At 43.2% G+C, this 20,407-nt stretch overlaps 1 protein-coding gene across 4 annotated transcripts; it reads right to left on the reverse strand.

The window, feature by feature from the left end:
- Positions 1 to 454: 454 nt before the first annotated feature.
- ccdc107 (coiled-coil domain containing 107) lies at positions 455 to 20,214 on the reverse strand. Of its 4 annotated transcripts, none has more exons than XM_035611258.2 (7): positions 19,698 to 20,214; positions 10,362 to 10,584; positions 9,548 to 9,768; positions 9,390 to 9,459; positions 9,159 to 9,249; positions 4,584 to 4,693; positions 455 to 3,773 (listed from the first exon to the last, which is right to left on the reverse strand). In XM_035611258.2, the coding sequence occupies exons 2-7, from the start codon at positions 10,495 to 10,497 to the stop codon at positions 3,379 to 3,381; spliced, it is 1,023 nt and encodes a 340-aa protein (XP_035467151.1). In that variant the 5' UTR covers positions 10,498 to 10,584; positions 19,698 to 20,214; the 3' UTR covers positions 455 to 3,378. The 4 variants fall into 4 exon arrangements, with proteins under 4 accessions (XP_035467151.1, XP_035467160.1, XP_035467170.1 ...); XM_035611267.2 differs by lacking the exon at positions 19,698 to 20,214 and adding an exon at positions 12,483 to 12,618; XM_035611277.2 differs by lacking the exon at positions 19,698 to 20,214 and having other exon boundaries at positions 9,548 to 9,765; positions 10,362 to 12,116.
- Positions 20,215 to 20,407: the final 193 nt, after the last annotated feature.

Here is a 20,407-nt window from a genome sequence, read left to right on the forward strand (position 1 = left end):
ACACCTGACAATCGACACTGAACAACTATGGAAACTTCTTTGCGACATGAATGCAACACTAACTTAATTCAGTGTTGGACTGATCAATCTGAGTAAATGAACACTTCTGTGGGTTTCCACAACCTTGACATGCCTCAATTGTTTTCAACCATTGCCAAATTTATGAAAAATATATTAATCATCGAAAGTAGTATGACTCAGTTGATCTGTGGTTTTAGAGGCAACACAAAAAATTTTTTTTAGCAGGAAACACCGGAGGAAGGACAGGTTTTTAGGGTTAATTGACATCATGTCTACTATCAGGATGAGGCAAAATCTTGGTGGTTGAAGCTTAATAACCACTGTGATTTCAAATTTCACCCACGCAAACATCATTCTTGTTTTGTTTTATTGTCCACCAAGGAAAGCTGAGATTTTTTTTCTTCTACTCAGCACCCATGAGAAACATACAACGTTCAACACAGAAAGGTTTATTTTTTCTTCAAGGGAAAGGAACCACATAAAACATTTATGAAAATAACTGAAGGCAAAGTTAGTCAGAGGAATCAACAATTTCATCCAAAAGAAGGCTATGATTTTGGGGTTGTAAATTATTACATAATACATTTTATTTTACAGGGACATGTCATTTTGGCAAAAATTATAATTTTTTTTTACCACATTTGAACATAGTTCATCTGCAATCAGGCTCCTACCATCAACTACAAAATTAAATTAAATGACAATATTATTGTGCAGTGCCATATTGAAACAGATGGGGACATATGTAAAAATGATCATACATAGAGATTAAACATTAACTTTACTGTGGTGCAATTGTATTGGTACCAATCAAAAGATTTCTATGAACCTAAATTTGTTCTTTGTACTTAGAAATTTGGAGATGCCCACTGATAGTAAGTTTGATGTATGTTATTAGGCAAAATACATTATTGTCATTGGTCTCACAAACACATCAAAGGTAATGTTACATTAATGCTGTGGAAATGTTGAATTTCATGTTTGTTCACAGATAAATTGATTGTCATTTTCTTTTTGAATGAGTGAGTTAAAAAATCATGCAGTCACATTGAGCAGGCAAAAACAAGGATAGAAAATAAAATATGCACAGATGATTTGATGTATTAACATAGCAAGTCCCAATTCACACAACTAAAAGGTGAAGGTGATAATATTCTGCAGTCTAAGTAGGCTCATCACATCCAGCAGCCTTAATGTCAACCCCTGTATAGTAACAAAAACAGGAATTTAGTATATGATCGAAATAAAAAAGGGATGTACTCGGAACTCTGGGAAAAACAACCTCCATATCGGAAGAGTCCCATGGTACGGCCATTCAAGTCGGGATTCCGAATCAGAAACTCGGGCAAGATCCATGCAGTCGGAGTCCGTAGAATTGACATCACAGCAACATGGCGGCGTAAGGTGTAGTCCTACATTATATTGTAGCTAACTAGCTCTGCACCCATTTATCATACACTATTTTCAGCTGTGTGGTATGTTATTGGAATGAGCAAGACATAATTTTACATACGCCGTTTCCCTGATGATGGTTGTTGAGGAATTTTCGTCTATCCTCCCCTGAGAAACTCTTGAGATGAATGTTCTCAGGCACCAAGCAAGGTCATCTTATCTATAGCAAGCCGAAACAATCATTGAGCAGCTGAAGTCTCACTCGAGGTGTCATAGTCGCGGGGAGATGACGACATTACTGAAAGCTAAATACACAACAGAGACCGGGGATGTCTATCTTGGGACGCCAAACACTGTGAACCTGTTGATCTGTGTAGCGATCCGGAAGACTCCTCAATATTGACCTCTTATCATAAAAACTCCTGCTTAAGACATCCACGGTGCCATCGACTTCATCAATTATTCCATTTCAATGGTGTGGTCGCTCATGTAGCTCATCAGTACTGTACAGGCTTCTGATGTTCAGAGGCCAAACAAACATGAGTTTCCTGCAGGCATCAATGTTTTCCCGAGCAGGTGAACTGGAACGCATTTAGATCGGCAGTCGGAAAAACAAACAAGGAATTATCGACTTCCGACTTGCAATGGAACGCACCTCCTGAAGACTATTTGGACACGTCATAGCAGGAAAAGCCCACGTGAAACAAATAATATAACTGACATTTTGTTCCATTTAACTGTCACAGTGGGACATGGCAGCATGCACAACAGCAGGGACCTGGACATGAATGGAATGCAGCAGTGTTTGTAGATGAACATGTGTTTGACAAGCACACCCAATGAGAAAGGAACAGTAAAGCAAAATGAAAGTACACAACAGCTCTATTTTCATGTTGGCACAAAGAGTACAATACGTTTTGCTGAGCTATTTTCCTGAAACTGAATACCCTGTGGTCTGTCCATCTGGATTTTTCTGCCAAGTGCAGCGAACATGGTGCATAAGTGATGGGTTTCATGCAGATAAGGCGTAAAACAAGGCAAAGTGTCGGCTTTTCTGAGGGTAAAAAAAAGGGTCTTTTGACATATGTGAGAGGACCTGGGAGCAGACGTGTAAACTGTAAAATGTATGTGTAAAAACAATTTGCCACACAGAAACTGGTATTTCTGAACTCAGAAGAAGCGGTCTCTCAAAGGTGTTTTCAAAGTCTCCAAATCTGCCAATTATCAGTGATATCAGTGACGGGAGGGGCCTGCACAAGAGACGATACAAACAACTACCACAGCCTGTTCACTGTGCTGCCGTCTTCTGAGCACCTTTTTCCCCCTCAGGCGTTGAAGCTACTGAAGTCATTGTAGATGAAAAAAAAGTTTGACTTCGACGACTAATTTATGCATTCATTTCTATAACTTTCGTTTTAGCATAAAGGGATGTACATTGTACATTTGTTCAACACAATCTTGTGTTGCATAATGATAATCCATCTTGTTTTAGTTTTGAGGGATAGCCACATCCTTGTGCAGCTCTGGAACTACATCTCCCTTATTTGGGGGGCTTTGGGAAACATAGACAGGAAGTTGGGTTGGAGCAGATAATGTTCATGTTAGTGCTAATGTAAGCACGTTAGCCTGTATTTGTTTACATTTTGTCAAACTGGCACCAGTGGAAAGATGGTAAATCTGTCCACTGGTGCCAGTTTGTGTGACACAGCAGCACACATGAAGAGATGCAGTAGATGTGACCTCTCTGACCTTGTGAACATGATCTACTGTCTGTGCTGGTCTTTGTGACTGCAACAGTAAAACCCAGCCCTCTGTCTGTAGATAGAGAGCTTTCCTCTTATTGATGCATTACTATATGTCTTTGCTGAATAAGTAGACAGCATTTTGGAAGGAAAGCCTTTCAGATAATAAATATTCATATTAACCGATCACATTTCTATACAGTCCAGAAGTCGTGCAGTGAGGTCATTCAGGCCTGTTGCGTCGCCTGAGGCCGGATGAGAGCGACACCTCCTCAGTGTTTGGCTCGTAAGAGTCCTCTAGTGAAGGAAGCTCACAGTCCTCTGTCTTCTCTTCCTCCTCCAGCATCTCTTCGTTCTCCTCCTCCTCCCCGTCCTCCTCCTCCAACACATCCCCCTCTTTCTCGGCTTCCCCGTCAGAATCCTCAGGTACAAGCTCCTTCACGTCTTCACCTTCTGTAGCAGCATCATCTTTAGCTTCTGAATGCTTCCGATAGACTTTTTCCGAAACCTCTTCTGCTCCAGACGTCTCATTGACCACCAGAGAAGCCTCTGCTGCTGAAAAGTCATTGGCCCCGAGGAACTGAATGAGGTGGTCCAGGTTCTGCTCACAGGACGCCTCTGAAAGAATCAAAACAAGTGGCATTAACTTATTTATATATTCTACGGTTGATCAGTACTAAAAGTCAATGTCATAAATGCTCTATTAAAAGCCAGAATTTAGGGGGGAAAAGTTGGGTCAAAACTTTGATGGATGATTTGAATTACCTGTATTCCAACAGCTTAGATAATACATTCACATCACTAATTACATCAGCACAACAGTAAAACATATCATACCGCTGCTGTTGAGTCTTTCTTTTGATCAGAAATAACCATTTTATTCACTGACTGATTCAGGTCACTCCTATTCTGAAAAATTCCAAGCTCCATTGAGTTGCCATCAAGTGCCAACCCACCGTGACACCAATACTGGTCTTTTGAATTCTCAAGTTATCATTTTGGTTTTTTTTGGGGGGGGGACCTGACATAGGAGTGGGTCAGACTGAGAGCCTGTCCACTGCGCACCCACCTCCACCTGCAACCATGCACCTATTGGACTGTAGCAGCTGTCAATCATGCTGCATCCACGCCCCAGAGTATACTCTGCTTTATCATCTATTTTACAAATAGGCCCATAATTCTTATGTACACATACAGTAAGCTGTATGTGTAAATAAGAATTATGGGCATGGTTGCAGGTGGAGGTGGGTGCGCATTGGACAGGCTCTCAGTCTGACCCACTCCTATGTCTGGTTCCCCCCCAAAAAACAACATGGCGCTGGTCAAATTGATAACTTGTACATGAAAACATTAGCTACTACAGGTATCCCAGCCTAATCACTGGCAGGTAACAGTGTGAACATAGTCAGAGACACATGATGAGCCCACCATTGATGTTCAGGGGAGGACAGTCCATCCCTCTCTTCTTCATCAGGTAGCGGATGGTTTGTAGTTGAGACATGATCTCATTTTTCTGCTCCTGGGCCACTGACTTCACACTGCACAGAAAGGAGAAGAAACATCTGTCTCACAGGAGCTACTCTGCACATGTAGTGACAACGTGTCCTTTGGTTGTAGGGGAGGAGATTTTCAATTCAGTTTTTTATTTGTATAGTGCCAAATCACAACATACATTGTCTCAAGGCACTTTATAAAGTAAGGTCTATATTACAGTATTACAGAGAAAACCCAACAAACAAATCCCACAATGAGCTAGCACTTAGCGATGGTGGAGAGAAAAAACTCCTTTTTAACAGGAAGAAATCTCTGACATGTAGGTGGCTTGTTGCCACTCTGAACACGTCTGCCAAGTTTCGTGAGACACATCATAAGTGCCTCAAATATGTATTCGTATTTGATGGCGAACAATGCGTCACCATGGCAACAGCGTTTGACACATTTCAAAAATGTTCACAGTATAACATCAGCAATGTGTCACAACTAAGCTGACCAAATATGAAGTGGATCCAATGATCCTGCAAGGCACCGGACGTAAAAGTACAATTTCAAACGTCCTGTTGCCAGTAGAAGGCGCTATGACCTATGTCCAATATTGACATGGTAATCTGTTCAGGGCGGGACAGTTATCATTCCCCAGGAATCTTGTAAAGATATGTCCAAATATGGTTGAGTTATGACAATTTTGTTAGCCGTTAGCTTGTGATCTACGAATAGCCACGCGGACGGTGTCCGACGAAACGTCACAGAATTTTTTATATGACATCATCCAATTGGTATAAGTCTACTGAACAAGTTTGAGGTTGATAAGGTGAATCTGCGAGGCAGGGGAAATAAAAGTAGGATTTGTCATGTTAATTTGCCAGTAGGTGGCGCTATGACTTATGTTCAATATTAACATGGAGATGTGTTGAGGGCGGTCGTCTTATCAAACCTGAGAAGTTTCTTACAGATCAGACCATGCACCTCCGATTCAGAGCTGTCACTATATGCACCCAAAAACACTCCCTTACATAAGGGGGCGCTATGGAGCCCAATGGCCATTCCCAGTGCCAGGCCTCTGGGTCTGAGTAGCGGGAGCAATTTCTGATGTGTGTGCCAATTTTCATGCGTTTTCGCATATGGGAAAAGCCTGATAAGTGAGCGAACGATGCTGAAAAATAGTAATAATAATTAAAGCTGTGAGCAGCAATGATCGGGCCCGAGCACTCTCTCCGTCGGTGACGCGTGGGCTGCCGCTCTCGACGCATCCGCCGAGTTTCGCGACGGCCAGTCGGGACGCGTAGATTTCTCTTCCCCGTGTCCTCACTTTGAAAATGCCGTCTTCCTGGTGGGTTTCGTACGCGAGGGTGGCTTAGTTTTTTTGTATTGTAGGGGGCGCTAAGGAGATGCTTTGAAACGGCCGAACTCAAAACTCGTATCCGATCAAACCTGTCCATGTTTGTAATGCGTGTGCTGTGTTACGTGCCTGCAGAAGCATCCACGACACAGTGAAAAAACACCTCACGTTTCGTGGCGAATCGCGCTTCGCCGTGCCCGCACCTTTCATCATAGACTATAAAACCCTATGGGGCGTTTGATCGGGAAGGTCTCATCTACGCGTCGCCCAAGTTTGAGGTGGATTCAATTAACCGCCAAGGAGGAGGTGGTAAAAGTACGACACCTTTGATTTTCCATGTTTTGCCATTTCAAATCCAAAATGGCTGACTTCCAGTTGGGCGGAGCTAATTTCTCCAATAGGCTTTTTGGTAGGTCGTCAGGAGGTACATGAGCCAACAGAATTTGGTTCTTCTAAGTCTAATTTAAAGGTGTTAGAATTGACATTGAAATGTTGTAGGGGGCGCTATGGAGCCATTTTGACATAATTGGACAAAAGACACATATCGGACATATTGACTTGCCACTCTGAACACGTCTGCCAAGTTTGGTGAGACACAAATCATCCCAAGTGCCTCAAACATTTATTCGTATTTGATGGCGAACAGGGCGTCACCATGGCATAGCAATAATAATAATAATAATAATAATAATAGTCCTTACAGAAACAATAGGGCCTTGCACCTCGGTGCATGCGTTCCTGGTGCAGATAAAAATTCAGAGTAAGGGCCAGGTTGACGATATACAACAACTATCAGAACTGGTTTTGACATTTCCAGCATGGGTGTATGAGGCTAAGACTTAGGCTTTCAAATGAGTTAAAGCTATTTTTGAGTCGGGGGTTCATTAATAACTCTGATTGGAAAATTACTGCTACCCCTCCTCCTTGGCCTGTGGTCCGAGGAATATGAGTATTATTATAAGTGGGAGGTGTTGATTCATTTAAACTAACATATTCTTCTGGCTGTAGACAGGTTTCAGTAATACAGAATTAATCAAAGTGATGATGAGTTATCAGATCATTCACAAACAAAGATTTGGATGGGAGTTACCTAATATTTATGAATCCACATTTAATCATTCTATTTTGTGGTTCTTTTATTGTATTAGTGTTGATTTTTAAAAGGTTTGAATTCGTCACACCTCTCTTATTTACTTTTCGTTTAGATAGTCAAAGTGGTCAGGCAGACACAGTTTCTATGGGGTGTTGTGGGGATGAATGTCTGGACTGTCACAGTTTTGACCATCTAGGTAACTCAGTCAGGTTTCTAGAAATGAGAGCTGCACCATCCCAAGTAGGATGAATGCTGTCTCTCCGCATCTGACCAGGTTTTCTCCAAAAGGTGCGCCAGTTATCTATGAAGCTCACGCTGTTATCTGGACACCACCTCGACAACCAGCAGTTTAATGAGGACGTGCTGCAATACATGTCATCACTAGTGAGGTAAGGCAGGGGTCCAGAGAAAACTACAGAGTCCGACATAGTTTTTGCATGTGAGCACATCGAATTATTATTATTCACTTTTGTGACCTCCGTTTGGCGTAGTCGGGGGTCGTTACTGCCGACGTGAATAATAATTTTACCATATCTGCGGTTATCCTTGGCCAGCAGTTTGAAGTAGGATTCAACGTCCCCTGCGCTGGCCCCAGGGATACATTTGACTGTGGTAGCTGGTTTCACTAGCCTTACGTTCCTCACAATTGGAGACACGAAGTGGTTGGTGGTGAACCGTTGGCTTCAGTTTAGGACTATGCTTCCTATTGCGGACAGTGACCCAGCCGACTAGAGAGGACTGGCTAGAAGTATCAGCTAATGATTTAATCTCCATGGTGCAGAGCCGAGTTTCCAGAAGACTGAGCTTGACCTCCATCGTGGCAAATAAACTACACTTTCTACATGTACCATTATCGCTGAAGGAGGCAGAGGAGTAACTAAACATTGAGCACACAGAGCAAGAGAGAGCTGGGGTCTCATTTATAAAACTGTGCATAGGATCCTTACTAAAAGTGTACGTGCGCCCAAAATAATAGAAACACCATAGACCATAGTCCATAGACTTTATGTAGCAGTGGTTTGTGTTTGGAATTGGTGTTATTATAATGTTGACACTAAGATTATAATTTTTCCTACATGTTTAAAACAGTTCTAAATATCGGTACTCTGTATGAGTGTGTAGTGGCTCTGAAAAAATTAAAACGGTCGACGCCAAGTGTTCACACGTGATTTTTAAGCCTGAACAATCACACAGTCTGTCTGTTGGTAAATCACACAAAGGATCAAATTCCCGACAATTAAAGAATAATCCAATTATCGTTTGATGGGACAATTTTGATGTCACACAGGGCTGAACTCAGGTTTGTTGTATACTGTAAGGCATATGTGAGTTTAGACACACCACACATACATTTATTGGCTGGGGCACCCTAATGTACTGCTTTTGTAAAGACACTGTGTAGACAAGCTAGTTAGACCTTTCATCATGGTTTATATTTGAGAGGAACCTTTTTGTAGTTTCGTAAAGTAAACATTGTTAATAGTCGAATAAAATGAGCATTCTTCTGTTTACCACCTCCTTCTCCCGGTTTCTTTTTGGTTGTCATGTTACTGACTCTGCCATTGTCCCTTGTCCAGCACAGGGACAAAACAGAATCAATGGGGAAATAATTTGCACATTAGATGAAAAAAGGGGGAAAATATTATTATTGGTTGCAGCCCCAGGTTAGTGCAGAATTACCGACTGATGTTCAGGATTTAACCCGTATGCTCAAATACATGTCAGAGGATCATAGGGTTGTTGATGACCACAATAAAGGAATAGTTTGACATTTTGGGAATTTTACATAACAGGAAATGACCCGTGTTTCCGTGCACTTGGTGTCAGTGAACTTACAGCATTTACAAATATCTGCTAAGTGAGAAAATGATGCAGGACAGTAAAGATAATGTTTCAGAGCCACAGATTTGTACACAGAGAATGAAGACGTGGCGTGGTGTGTTGTGGCTGGCGTGGCGGGTCATGGCGTGGCGTGGCATGGTGTGGTGTGGCATGTCATGGCGTGGTGCCGTGGCATGGCGTGGTGTGGCGTGCAGGCCGAAGCCTTTGAAAATCGACACTGCTCGTCACTCACCAGTTAGTGAGCGGGTCCAGCTGGGTGAGGATTGAGTTGAGCATCCTCTCGGTCTGTGCGAGTCTTTGTTCCAGCTCGTTCAACTGGTTTTCTGCACAATGAAAACACACAAGAGCGTAAAGAGTCTTTATTTAGATTTTTCATGGTAACCAAATATGCGTGACCATAAAAAAAAACACACACACACACAAAGATATGCAAATAGAAATCTGAGGTACATGCAACACACACCTGCCTCCGCTGACTTTTTGGCCCCTTTTGCAAATTTGTCTTTTTGTGCCTGGTCATCTGCAGACTTGATCTGTCAGGCGACACATATATATATATGTATATATATATATATTAATTTCATCATGTCTGTGCTGCGTGTGCATTCACTTCTAACTCACCTTGAGAAACTTGTAGGCTGCGAACACTCCCACTCCAATGGCGTACAGAGGCATCAGTGTGAATACGTAGCCCTTGTTGCTGTTGTTAGATTTGAACTTGTCGTTCTTCAGCTCTTGCTCCATTAGCTTCTTCATCTGTTGCATGTTCTCAGGGGTCTGATGCAAGCCAGGCCCGTTAACACTGATGGGCTGACCTCTGACTCTGCCCGGGACAGGACCTGCTGTCAGAGAACGGATGGAGGAACACCTCGGGTTTACAATCATTTGAGTAAGGGAAGTATCGGAAAAATGTCTGAATTAGCTTCTGTAGCTTATTTGACAGAATATTTATTTAAAATCTCCCATGAATTTTTTCATATCATATCATACTGACTGGTTTCAGATGTCATTGTTTCAGCTATAGCAAGTAATCAATCTGCCGTCAATGGTGCATCAGCCGGAACATTTTCTCTTCTAATATCTCTTAATGACTCATTCCTAACTTTTTATAACTAATAATATACTAATTATAGATTCACCAATCTGAAATCTGATGAGTCCCTCTAACCTTGACGCTGATTTACAGGGGGACAGATCTATGTGAATGCTTTGCAGATACTGACTTCACTGTAATACCATCCCTACAACTGTGCTGAGTTGCTTGTGTTTTACAGTGAATTGTCTTTAATATTTCGACTTTCTTGGACTCACTTTTTCTTTGAACCATAAACAGTGCACATTCTTCAGTCGTGAATTTTATTTTGAGGGAACTAGTGTGTGTGTGTGTGTGTGTGTGTGTGTGTGTGTGTGTGTGTGTGTGTGTGTGTCTACATACCTTTTCTGGAGTAACGAGGGTCGAACCTCGAGTCTTTTGCCCCGGTGCTGACGCCGAACATCCTCGGCAGGACGATGAACGTGAAGAGCGCGGCGGTGAACGCAAGGGCGATTTGTTGTGATGTTGACATGACCATCCTGTTGCGACACCCGCAGAAACACCGCTCGGAGCGAGCCGCTGCGGGACGTAGCTACAGGGGTGGCGGACCGGCTGGGACGTCGAGCTGTTGGAATGTGCGATGAAAAACTATGTGACATTGACGTGTAACACCAGCCTGTTCAGCCTAGGGCAGCCGTGTTCAGTCCGTCCGTCTTTCCTGCCTGCCTGCCCCGCAAGAACACGACTTCCGGGTAAGACGTTTCAGAATAAAAGCGTCCACTGTCGTAAAAATGAATATTGGAAGGTGTGGTGCCAAAAAGTGATCGTTGTCAGAAACTGATTTTATGTGGATCAAACTCATAACGGCCACATACACACAACTTTGTGTCCGTATAATATCTAAGGTATGTTTTTGTGAAACTTTAACGTTTCTTGTTACTGAATAATCAGAATTGTTAAAGTGTTTCAGGAAATTAGGTCCTTTTGTTTTTAAGGTTTGTGTGTCTAATATTACTACACTGTAACTAACATGATGAAATATGGTAATGGGTTGTGTATAAAAAAAAGACATTATTGTTATTATCCCTATAACTGCATTATTTTACCTGCTCTGTCCTAGATCCTAACCCATGCAGTTTTTTTTACCTGTTGAAATAGCTTTAAATGGGCCATACAACCCATAAAACACACTAGGCCCATATCACCTGCCAAAAAGGACAGAAATCAGTTTCTGCCCTTCTGCCCCTCTACATAGCGAGCGGGTTTGCATAGACTGTAGGCTACTGTCTAACTGGACTCGTTGGGAGAGTGAAGCTAATTCAGAAGTGCCAGAAACATGTATTATCTCAAATGACCCGCATAGGGCGACTCCAATGGTTCCAAAAAGAAGCTTTTTCAGTTCTAACTGCATTGTGATGAAACCCAGGTATTTAACCTCTGTGGGGTGTGGGCATTGGTAATGATCCTGTTTGAACTACTGTGGTTGAAACTGTTATAACGAGTGTCGTTGGAGTCACCTTTGTCCAATACTGGTGCTGTGGTCACGAAGACCACCACAATTTAGTTAGAACTGAAGAAGCCTCTTGGATGAAGGTGAAACGTCTTCAAGAAACTACATCCAAGTCCAGTTGCTCCTGATTCAACACCGTCATTGATAAATATGACCTGGATGAAAAAGAATCTTGACCGATATATTGCAAAAATAAGTCAGTTTCTACAGAAGTCTTTGAGAAAATAACCGTACTGTAGTTTCTGGTCTCAATCCCAGGTGTTGCCTTCCTGCTGTCTCTTGCTCTGTGTGCTCCATGTTTAGTTACTCCTCTGCCTCCTCAAGCAATAAAGATACTTGTAATAAGTGTAGTTTGTTTGCCAGGATAGAGGCGAGGCTCAGTCTTTTATAAGCGAGGCTCTCCACCATGGAGATTAAGTCATGCCGATACCATTAGCCAGTCCCCGCTAGTCGGTGCAAGACGCTCCAGTATAGATTCTTCAGGTCCCCCAGCAGCTCCCGAGCAGCCGTCCCGAGGACAGGCCGGCTGTGTGACTGTCCGCAATAAGAAGAATAGTCCTAAACTGAAGCCCACGGTTCACCACCAACCACTCCACGTTTCTAATAAATTCTCCCCTCTCGACACATCCACTGAGGAAACAACTCTGATCATTTGCAACTGTATTTTGAGGAACGTGAATTAAGTGAAATCAGCGACCACAGTCTGTATCCCTTGGGCCAGAGCAGGCGACGTTGAATCCTATTCTAAAACTGCTGGCTAAGGATAAACGTAGATATGGTAAAAATATTATTCACGTCGGCAGTAACGACACCCGATTACGCCAATCGGAAGTCACAGAGATGAATATTGATTTGATGCGTTCTTATGCAAAAGCAATGTCGGACTCTTTTGATTTCTCTGGACCCCTGCCCAACTTCAGTGATGACATGTATATCCACACATCATTACTAAACTGTTGGTTGTCGAGGTGGTGTCCAGATAACAATGTTGGCTTGATAGATAAATGGCGTACCTCAGAGTTGCAGTCTCAGTCTTCGAGAAATCCTATAAATGAACCTAAAAATAGAACAATAAAATGTGGATTATTAAATATTAGGTCACTCCCATCCAAATCTTTGTTAGTGAATGATCTGATAACTGATCATCACATTGATTTATTGTATATGACTGAAACCTGGCTACAGCCAGAAGATTATGTTTGTTTAAATTAATCAACACCTCCCTCTTATAATAATAGCAGCAATTTTCCAATCAGACTTATTGCTCAACCCTAACATAGTTTTAAATCATTTGAAAGCCTAACTCTTAGCCTCTTACACCCAAGCTGGAAATGTCAAAAAACAGATATTCTAGTCTTGTATATCTATCACCAGGCCCCACTCTGAATTTTTATATGAATTTTCAGACTTTTTATCTTAGTTGGTGCTTAGCACAGATAAAGTAATTACAATGGGTGATTTCAACATTCATGTGGATGTTGCCAACGACAGTCTTAGTTCAGCCTTTATTCACTAGTAGACTCAATTGGTTTTATTCAACATGTAAATAGGCAAGTTAGGGTAAAGTGTCTTCCCCAAGGACACAATGGGATGTTTATTGGGGGAAGCTGGGATCGAACCGCCAACTTTTGGGTAGGTGGACGAACAACTCTACGTCCTGAGCCACAGCCGCCCCAATGAATTAAATGAACTTCTGAAAAAATGTATTTAGCTTCTTCCCACTAACAGCACAGGCACACTGTCCAGTACAGTAGCCTTGGAACCAACAGTATCGCCGAAATTATATTTATGTCACGACGAGCAGGAAAGCAGGACCCAAATGCAGAAGTGCACTTAACGTAGTCTTTAATAAATAGAAAATAAAACAGACTTACGATGTTTCAAATGAAAAAACAAAATCCAAGTAAAAGGTGTCCACGACATGTAGCAAACCGGTAAACTGAAAAAAACTAGAGCCAGGGGCAAAAGGACAGACTGTGGCAAAACAACAGACGCCGACCAGGGAACATAACAGGAGCAGACATCACAGGACTGACTGGGGAAAAACAACAGACTATCTGACCCAGACCAAGGGGAGCACAAAGACTAAATAACCACAAGGAGGGCAGGGCAAATGGAACACAGGTGAGACACATTAGGAACAGATGCAAACAATCACAGTGGCAGGAGACACAAGAAAAACAAAGTGAACAGACACGAGCCAGGGAAACAGGAAGTACAAAACACAAGATCATGACAGTACCCCCCTCTAAACGACCGAATTCCAGACGGTCCAAAAAAATCTACACAGAGCAGGGTGGGTGGAAGGGGGCCAGGACGGATCCGAAAAAATGTCGCTGGGGAACTGGACAGGGGCTTTGCTGGGGGGGTTCAGCAGGCAGAGGAGCTCTGGGGGACAGCCCGGACCTGGCAGGCAGGCATAACAGTTCTAGGAAACGGCCTGGAGGCCGGGCAGGTAGGCAAGGCAGCTCTGGGGGACGGCCAGGAGCCCCGGTAGGCAGGCGTCGACCAGACCACCGACGAAGACTGTGTCGATCGGTCCATCGACTAAAGACGAGCAGGCGTCTGCCGAACAACCGAACCTCAGTTTCTATTCTCGTCCTATTAGATCTTAGTGCTGCATTTGATACCATTGATCACAAGATTCTGTTACAGAGACTAGAACACATTGGGATTAAAGGAACAGCACTAAAATGGTTTAAGTCTTACTTATCTGATAGATTTCAGTTTGTTAACGTTAACAACAAACCTTCCATTCATACAAAAGTGAGTCATGGGGTTCCCCAAGGTTCTATGCTGGGACTGATACTTTTCATTTTATATATGCTTCCTTTAGGTAATATTATAAGAAAACTCCACATAAATTTCCCTAGCTGTATTTATCTACAAAGCCAGATGAAACTAATCAGGTAGAAGAACTTCAGGACTTTCTTAAAGACATAAAGGCCTGAGTGACTTATAATTTTTTACTTCAATAAACAGACAAAACTGAGGTAATTTTACTCTGCCCGAAACACCTCATAGAAACATTATCTGACCATATAGTTACCTTGGATGGTATAACCTTGGCGTCAAGTTCTACTGTGAGGAACCTTGGAGTAATCTTTGACCAGGACATGTCCTTTGTCTTGACATAAAACAAGTCTCTAAGACAGCCTTCTTCCACAGAACATTAGAAACATCCTATCTCTAAAGGATGCTGAAAAACTAGTCCAAGCATTTGTCACTTCTAGACTGGACTACTGTAATTCATTACTGTTATGAAGCCCCAGTAAGTCTGCGAAAAGCCTCCAGTTAATTCAAAATGCTGCAGCACGAGTAATATTGTAATATTGACCTCACTATGTAAAGTGCATTGAGACAATGTATGTTGTGATTGGGCGCTATACAAATAAAATTGAATTGAATTGAATTCTGCAATACAGCATGATGATCATTTTTGTAAATTATGGTCTCAATTACAGTAAATTTAGCGCATGGAGCGTGGACACAGCGTGATTAAGCTAGTACAGTCCAATAGGTGTAGGTGGACATGCAGTGGAAAAGCTCTCAGGGCTGGGCTAGGCCAAAGTTCCCCTACACACTAATGCCAAGTTCACACTTCACGATTTTTAGCCCAATTTTCCATTCGCCGACAAACTCACCAATTTCACTCACAGCACCAGATTCTAGTCAAATCAGTATTCGAATGGCAGTCGCCAATGGCAAATTGCAAACATGCAATTGCTGGGGACTGGAGTGAGATGGAGCCTTGAGGGTTTTCTGGAAGCAGTGGGTTCTATTAATGTCCTCTAATGTAGGCTGTTATGGTTGTGTGGTTTTGTTCACACCCTTCTGTCAACACTGGTGTAATATGAATAGACTACCATATAATTTTTAATTTTTTTTGTTATAGACTCCAGGAAATAACTGCAACTGGCCAAGACTCAGTTGATATGTTTTTATTATAAATTTGGTAATGGGTTCACTGTTTCCAGTGAAAGTAAGAAAAAATGTCTCCCAATGTATTTGTAAGTAATGGGTAAGTAAAGTCTAGACCTCATCCCCGATCTGCACCGCAGATTTTTTTGGGTACAATTAGCAAACAACAAATTAGAAAAACACAACAAATATATATATACAACGGATTGTGTCCCTTTTATTCAGTATGGCTGACTTTGAGTGCCTACAAGTCAATTATAAATCAGCTTCATAATAAAATACTCAAAGCAAAATCCGCAAAGAAAAGAACAAACAGATAAACACAGCTGTCTCCAATACGCCTGTAAAACTTGCCCCGTCAAACCAATACTGAAAAAACTGGCCCACACATGAACCTAACTGCTGAACCTGGGTTTTCCCCAAGACTTACATGGCACATGCAATAATGTTCATGAATATGGATTAATATAAAGATAAGTCCCAGTTTATAACCAGTACCTATATATTCAAGTGTTCTGGTCATCATGATGTAAATAAAAAAAAAGTATTTACTTTATCTGTAAAATAAAATACAACCAAATATGTAGGGTAATTTGGATGCTCTCCACCCAATCAAACTACTGTGTGTGTGTGTGTGTGTGTGTGTGTGTGTGTGTGTGTGTGTGTGTGTGTGTGTGTGTGTGTGTGTGTGTGTGTGTGTGTGTGTGTGTGTGTGTGTGTGTGTGTGTGTGTGTGTGTGTGTGTGTGTGTGTGTGTGTGTGTGTGGTCCATCAGTATAAAGAGACTGGGTCTCTCTGTGTTGCTCAGGCTGCACTACACCGGGCGCGATCCCACTACTGAGCAGCACAGGGGCTTGTGCCTGCTCCGTCTCTGACCTGGGCTGGTGCAACCTTCCTTAGACGACCTGGTGGTCCCGGGCTCCCCCAGTACAACCATATCGATACCGAATTTAGCACAGACGCCCGATCAACACAGTTCCCTGCAGCTCAGAGCTCCTGAGCTCAAGCGATCCTCCAGCCTCAGCATCCCGGTGACTTGGATTACAAGTGTGCCCCACCGCACCCGGCGGCGGCTTCTGCTTCCAGGGAGTTTTGGTGTTGTTGTTTTGAGGTGACGTCATCAGGTGGCATGCTCCAGCGGCATCTGGCGACAGAGAAGTATACTCTGCTGGGGGAGGGGGGAAAGGCCAGACAAATCCCTGTGACAGCACAAAACACTGCAGAGAGGTGTGAGGAGTGGTGGTGAAGTGTGGACACAGACTGGGTTGACATGGAAGAGTTGTCAGGGTAAAACCTCAGTTGCCACCTGTGAAGTCCTCAGAGCAACACGTGGATCAGCCAGAGTCAATTTGGACAGATGAAGTTAAATGAAGTATTTTGACCACAGTCACCAAAGGTTCTTGGAGAAAGGAAGAAACAAGGAAAGAACACTTACTGTCAAGCATAGGGATGGAAATATTCTGCTTCAAGTTTGTCTGGCAGCAGTGGCACAAATTCTGACAGTGTTTAATTCCTGGGGTGTGTTTGCTGCAGGCAGTCTATAGTAGTCTATATGGGCCCCTGAACAGAATATGCTTGGGCCCCCCATCGCCACCATCGCCATACTATGCTTGATTGTTCGCACAGCTTCTGTAGATCTAACACACCCATTATCAACTTTATTAGTTTTAGTTGTGTTGCTTACATTAAACCAATGTCAGCCTTTATGCTTCTATGGTTTTCGATCTTAAAAGTAGCCAACTCACAGTGTTAATTTGCACTTTAATATTCAAAGTGATACACTACTGGATGTGTAGTTGAGGGTTCAAAGCTCTGTCTTAACTGGTTTGATAAGTGAGGCTCACCACTGAGTGTCGTTCAGAACATACAAATCTCAATAGTCTGGCCATTGTGTTGTCTTATTTAGTGTAGAGTTGGGTGTCAAGTGTGGTTCAACAGAAGCAAACAAAGCGGAAATATGAATGAAATAGCTTAATTTACTTGAATTACCTAAATTATATGAATAATAAAAAACACAATATTTCCCAAAGTGAAACCAACAGAAATTGTTAGAATTTTCAGGTTTCAGGAGGTTTGCAGAAAGACAAGTCAAGGAAGCCGATGAGCAGTTTCAGCCTAGAAATGGAATAATTGATGGAGTGGATGCTGATTCAGGAAGACGGAAACCGTGGATGTGTCATGCAGAAGTATTTATTAAAAGAGCTCAATATTGAGGAGACTTCCGGTTCGCTACACAGATCAACAGGTTCACAGTGTTCGGCGTCCCAAGATAGTCTGCCAATCTCCGGTCTCTGTAGTTGTATTTAGCTTAGAGTAATGTCGTCATCTCCCCGCGACTATGACACCTCGAGAGAGACTTCAGCTGCTCTCTGATTGTTTCGGCTTGCCATAGGTAAGATGGCCTTGCTTGGTGCCTGAGAAGACTCATCTTAGAGGATAGACGAAAATTCCACGACAGTTCCTCCCCAGTGTTGACTTGTTCAACACACCAACATTAATAAAAATAAGCACCAGGACTTGGTTAGTCTTGAAACACCAAGCAAATTGTTATTGAATTATTGTTTTATGTTGACCAACCTATTTACTGCCTCATAAAAATAAATAAAGATTGTATTTTTTATGGTTTTATAACTCTGAATCTGTGCATTTATTTGGGGACACTACAATTTGGCGTTATCTGCAGGATACAATCTTTTGGGGTTTAATTTTGTTAGGTTCCATGGCCTAGATTCCTTGGAGGAATGGATCCATAAACATCAACACAGTGTGAAAGTTGCCCATGAGCATGTATGTCAAAGATCAGAGGAGCAGGCCCGCAGACGAAACCAGAATCACAATGATCAAGCAAATGATTCAGGCTTTGAAGAAAGGCAGCTGGTCTATTTACGTTATCATGTACTGGGACGAAATAAGATTTAAGACACATGGAACTCCTGTGTCTTTCGAGTGATACGGGGTCCATCAGGAACAGGTGTGGTATATAAAGTGGCTCCTGGTGATGGAGAGGGACTCGCTCGGCAAGTGCATTGGTCAGAGATGAGGGCTGTCCCAGAGGACCAACAGCAAGAGGTGAGGAGGGTCACTCATTAAGTCAACAGACCTGCACTCCATCAGTTGGATACTGTGCCAGATGCCCCAGGGCATATAACTGTATATTTTACTCTTTTTCCCATCTGTTATTCTTTTATTATTTTAACTTGATGTTATTGTGGCACTATAAACATTATTCGTTGTTGTTATCTGCCATGCTGTTAATTCACCAACCAATCACGCCATGACAGCTGCGTATATATACGTCCAGTCTAGTTCTCGCCCCTTCACTTCAATTGTTCTCAGCAAGGACACATCAGCGCCAGCATGATTATGTTTAGAATCAACAAGACATTGTTCAGTTTGCTTACAATCAGGACACATTCTGCTTATACATAATCCCCCCTCTTTGAGGATTTTCTAATCCTCAAAACACTGTCATGAATCATCATTACAAATATAAATACTGTTAAAGGAGTTAAGTCAGATACAAAGCTACTGAGGTGTCTAACTCAGGACCCGCCTGGTTTATGTGCCTCGCCACTTGTTTGTCATGTGGTTCGTAACGTGAATAAATCATACAGCGTTCTATGTGGTTGTGTAAATGTCTATTATAAGCTAAGCTACCAATCATATATCATATGCTCATCATATGAAAAGACAACAAGCAAGTGTGTGTGTGTGTGTGTTTGTGCGAGCGCGTATGTGTGTGTGTGTGTGTGCGTGTGTGCGAGCGAGTGTGTGCACAGGCGTGTGCCCGTGAAAGGGGGAGGAGGAACAAGATGGCGGAGGTGACCTGGGAAGTCACTTGGCGCCAGAGAAAGGTGGGGCGTGAGACCTCAAGTTAAACGGCGGCTACCTTTAAACATGTGACTCTAACAAAGGAGAGATCGGGACGAAGTTAACTTAAGCCCAGAATCTCTCCAGCACCCACGAGTGTGTGTAAATGTTTGTTAGTAGGAAAGCAAAGGGAAAGCGATCAAAGCAGCAGTAAGGCTCATGCGATGATGACTGAGGTCCAGCACCTGGTCTGGGACGCAGGGGCGCAGCGGCTCAACTGGTGAGCCGGCGCGTCTCTGGTCTTTAAACAGACGACAGCGTGCTGAGTTCAGACACGATGGCAGAGCAACACACTATAGGCCGACGTGGTCGGACACAAATCACAGTCAAATAAACGGGACACGGAGGTCCGGTACAAACTTCACAACAGTACACAGTAAGTTAACTTACTGAAACACACAAATAATCTACGTTCTGCCCAGAACTAAAGCCTCTTACTGTACTCCTTGCAGGGGAACAAGCGTGTGTGGTCCGTCCTCGGATGCGGCGATGCGCGAGGCGGGAGCCGCGGCGCTTCCTAGCGACTGGCGGCGGGTTGCGCGGTCCTCCGGGGTTCGGATCGGACCGGCGGTCGACTCGGTTGAAAGACTGTGGGTTGAGATCTTTCCTTCTGCAGGGATCAATAGACAGAGTGTTCCGTCTCGGCGGCTCTTGTCTTGGTACCAGCGCGGTGTGCGTTTCTAAACGCGCACAAAGAAGAGGAAAAAAGAAAAGCGGATTCCGATTCGTCCGGCGAAGTCGGGAATCCTGGGGCCTGGTTCAGCTGCGTGCACGGTCACTTCTTCTGGGTTCTAGAGTGATCGTCGCGGTGGATGAAGTCTAGATTTAGAAGTGGTTGCCTTTGTAGGTCAGAGGAAGACCCACATGATCAAAGTGTGTTTCTTTCCTGGAGAGCGATGATCGGTGGGCATCGCAAAGTTTTATAGAGTCTGTGACGTCGTGCGACCCCTCGCGGTGCCGTGCGGGACTCTGCCAATGAGGGTTGCGAGTTGGGCTATGTCCAAACCACGCCCTCAGGTGGGAGATGCGGGGTCTCCGCAGGTCGCCGCGGGGGTCCTAGGGTCTTGGCGTTCCCTTTCTTCAGAAGACCATGCGGTCAGGCTTCTGAGATAACATGTAGGCCGAAGTTGTCCTATACCCATGGTGCT

The sequence above is a fragment of the Scophthalmus maximus genome, chromosome 12 (assembly GCF_022379125.1).
Source record: "Scophthalmus maximus strain ysfricsl-2021 chromosome 12, ASM2237912v1, whole genome shotgun sequence".
NCBI classification, from domain to species: domain Eukaryota; kingdom Metazoa; phylum Chordata; class Actinopteri; order Pleuronectiformes; family Scophthalmidae; genus Scophthalmus; species Scophthalmus maximus.

What these genes read in the sequence shown, in the direction of transcription:
- ccdc107 (XM_035611258.2), bottom strand. Translation starts at nt 10,497, where the DNA reads ATGGTCATGTCAACATCACAACAAATCGCCCTTGCGTTCACCGCCGCG. An exon ending in CAAAAAGTCAGCGGAGGCAG is followed by an intron (nt 9,250 to 9,389) that starts GTGTGTGTTGCA and finishes TTCATTGTGCAG; the next exon opens with AAAACCAGTTGAACGAGCTG. An exon ending in TCCTCCCCTGAACATCAATG is followed by an intron (nt 3,774 to 4,583) that starts GTGGGCTCATCA and finishes TGATTCTTTCAG; the next exon opens with AGGCGTCCTGTGAGCAGAAC.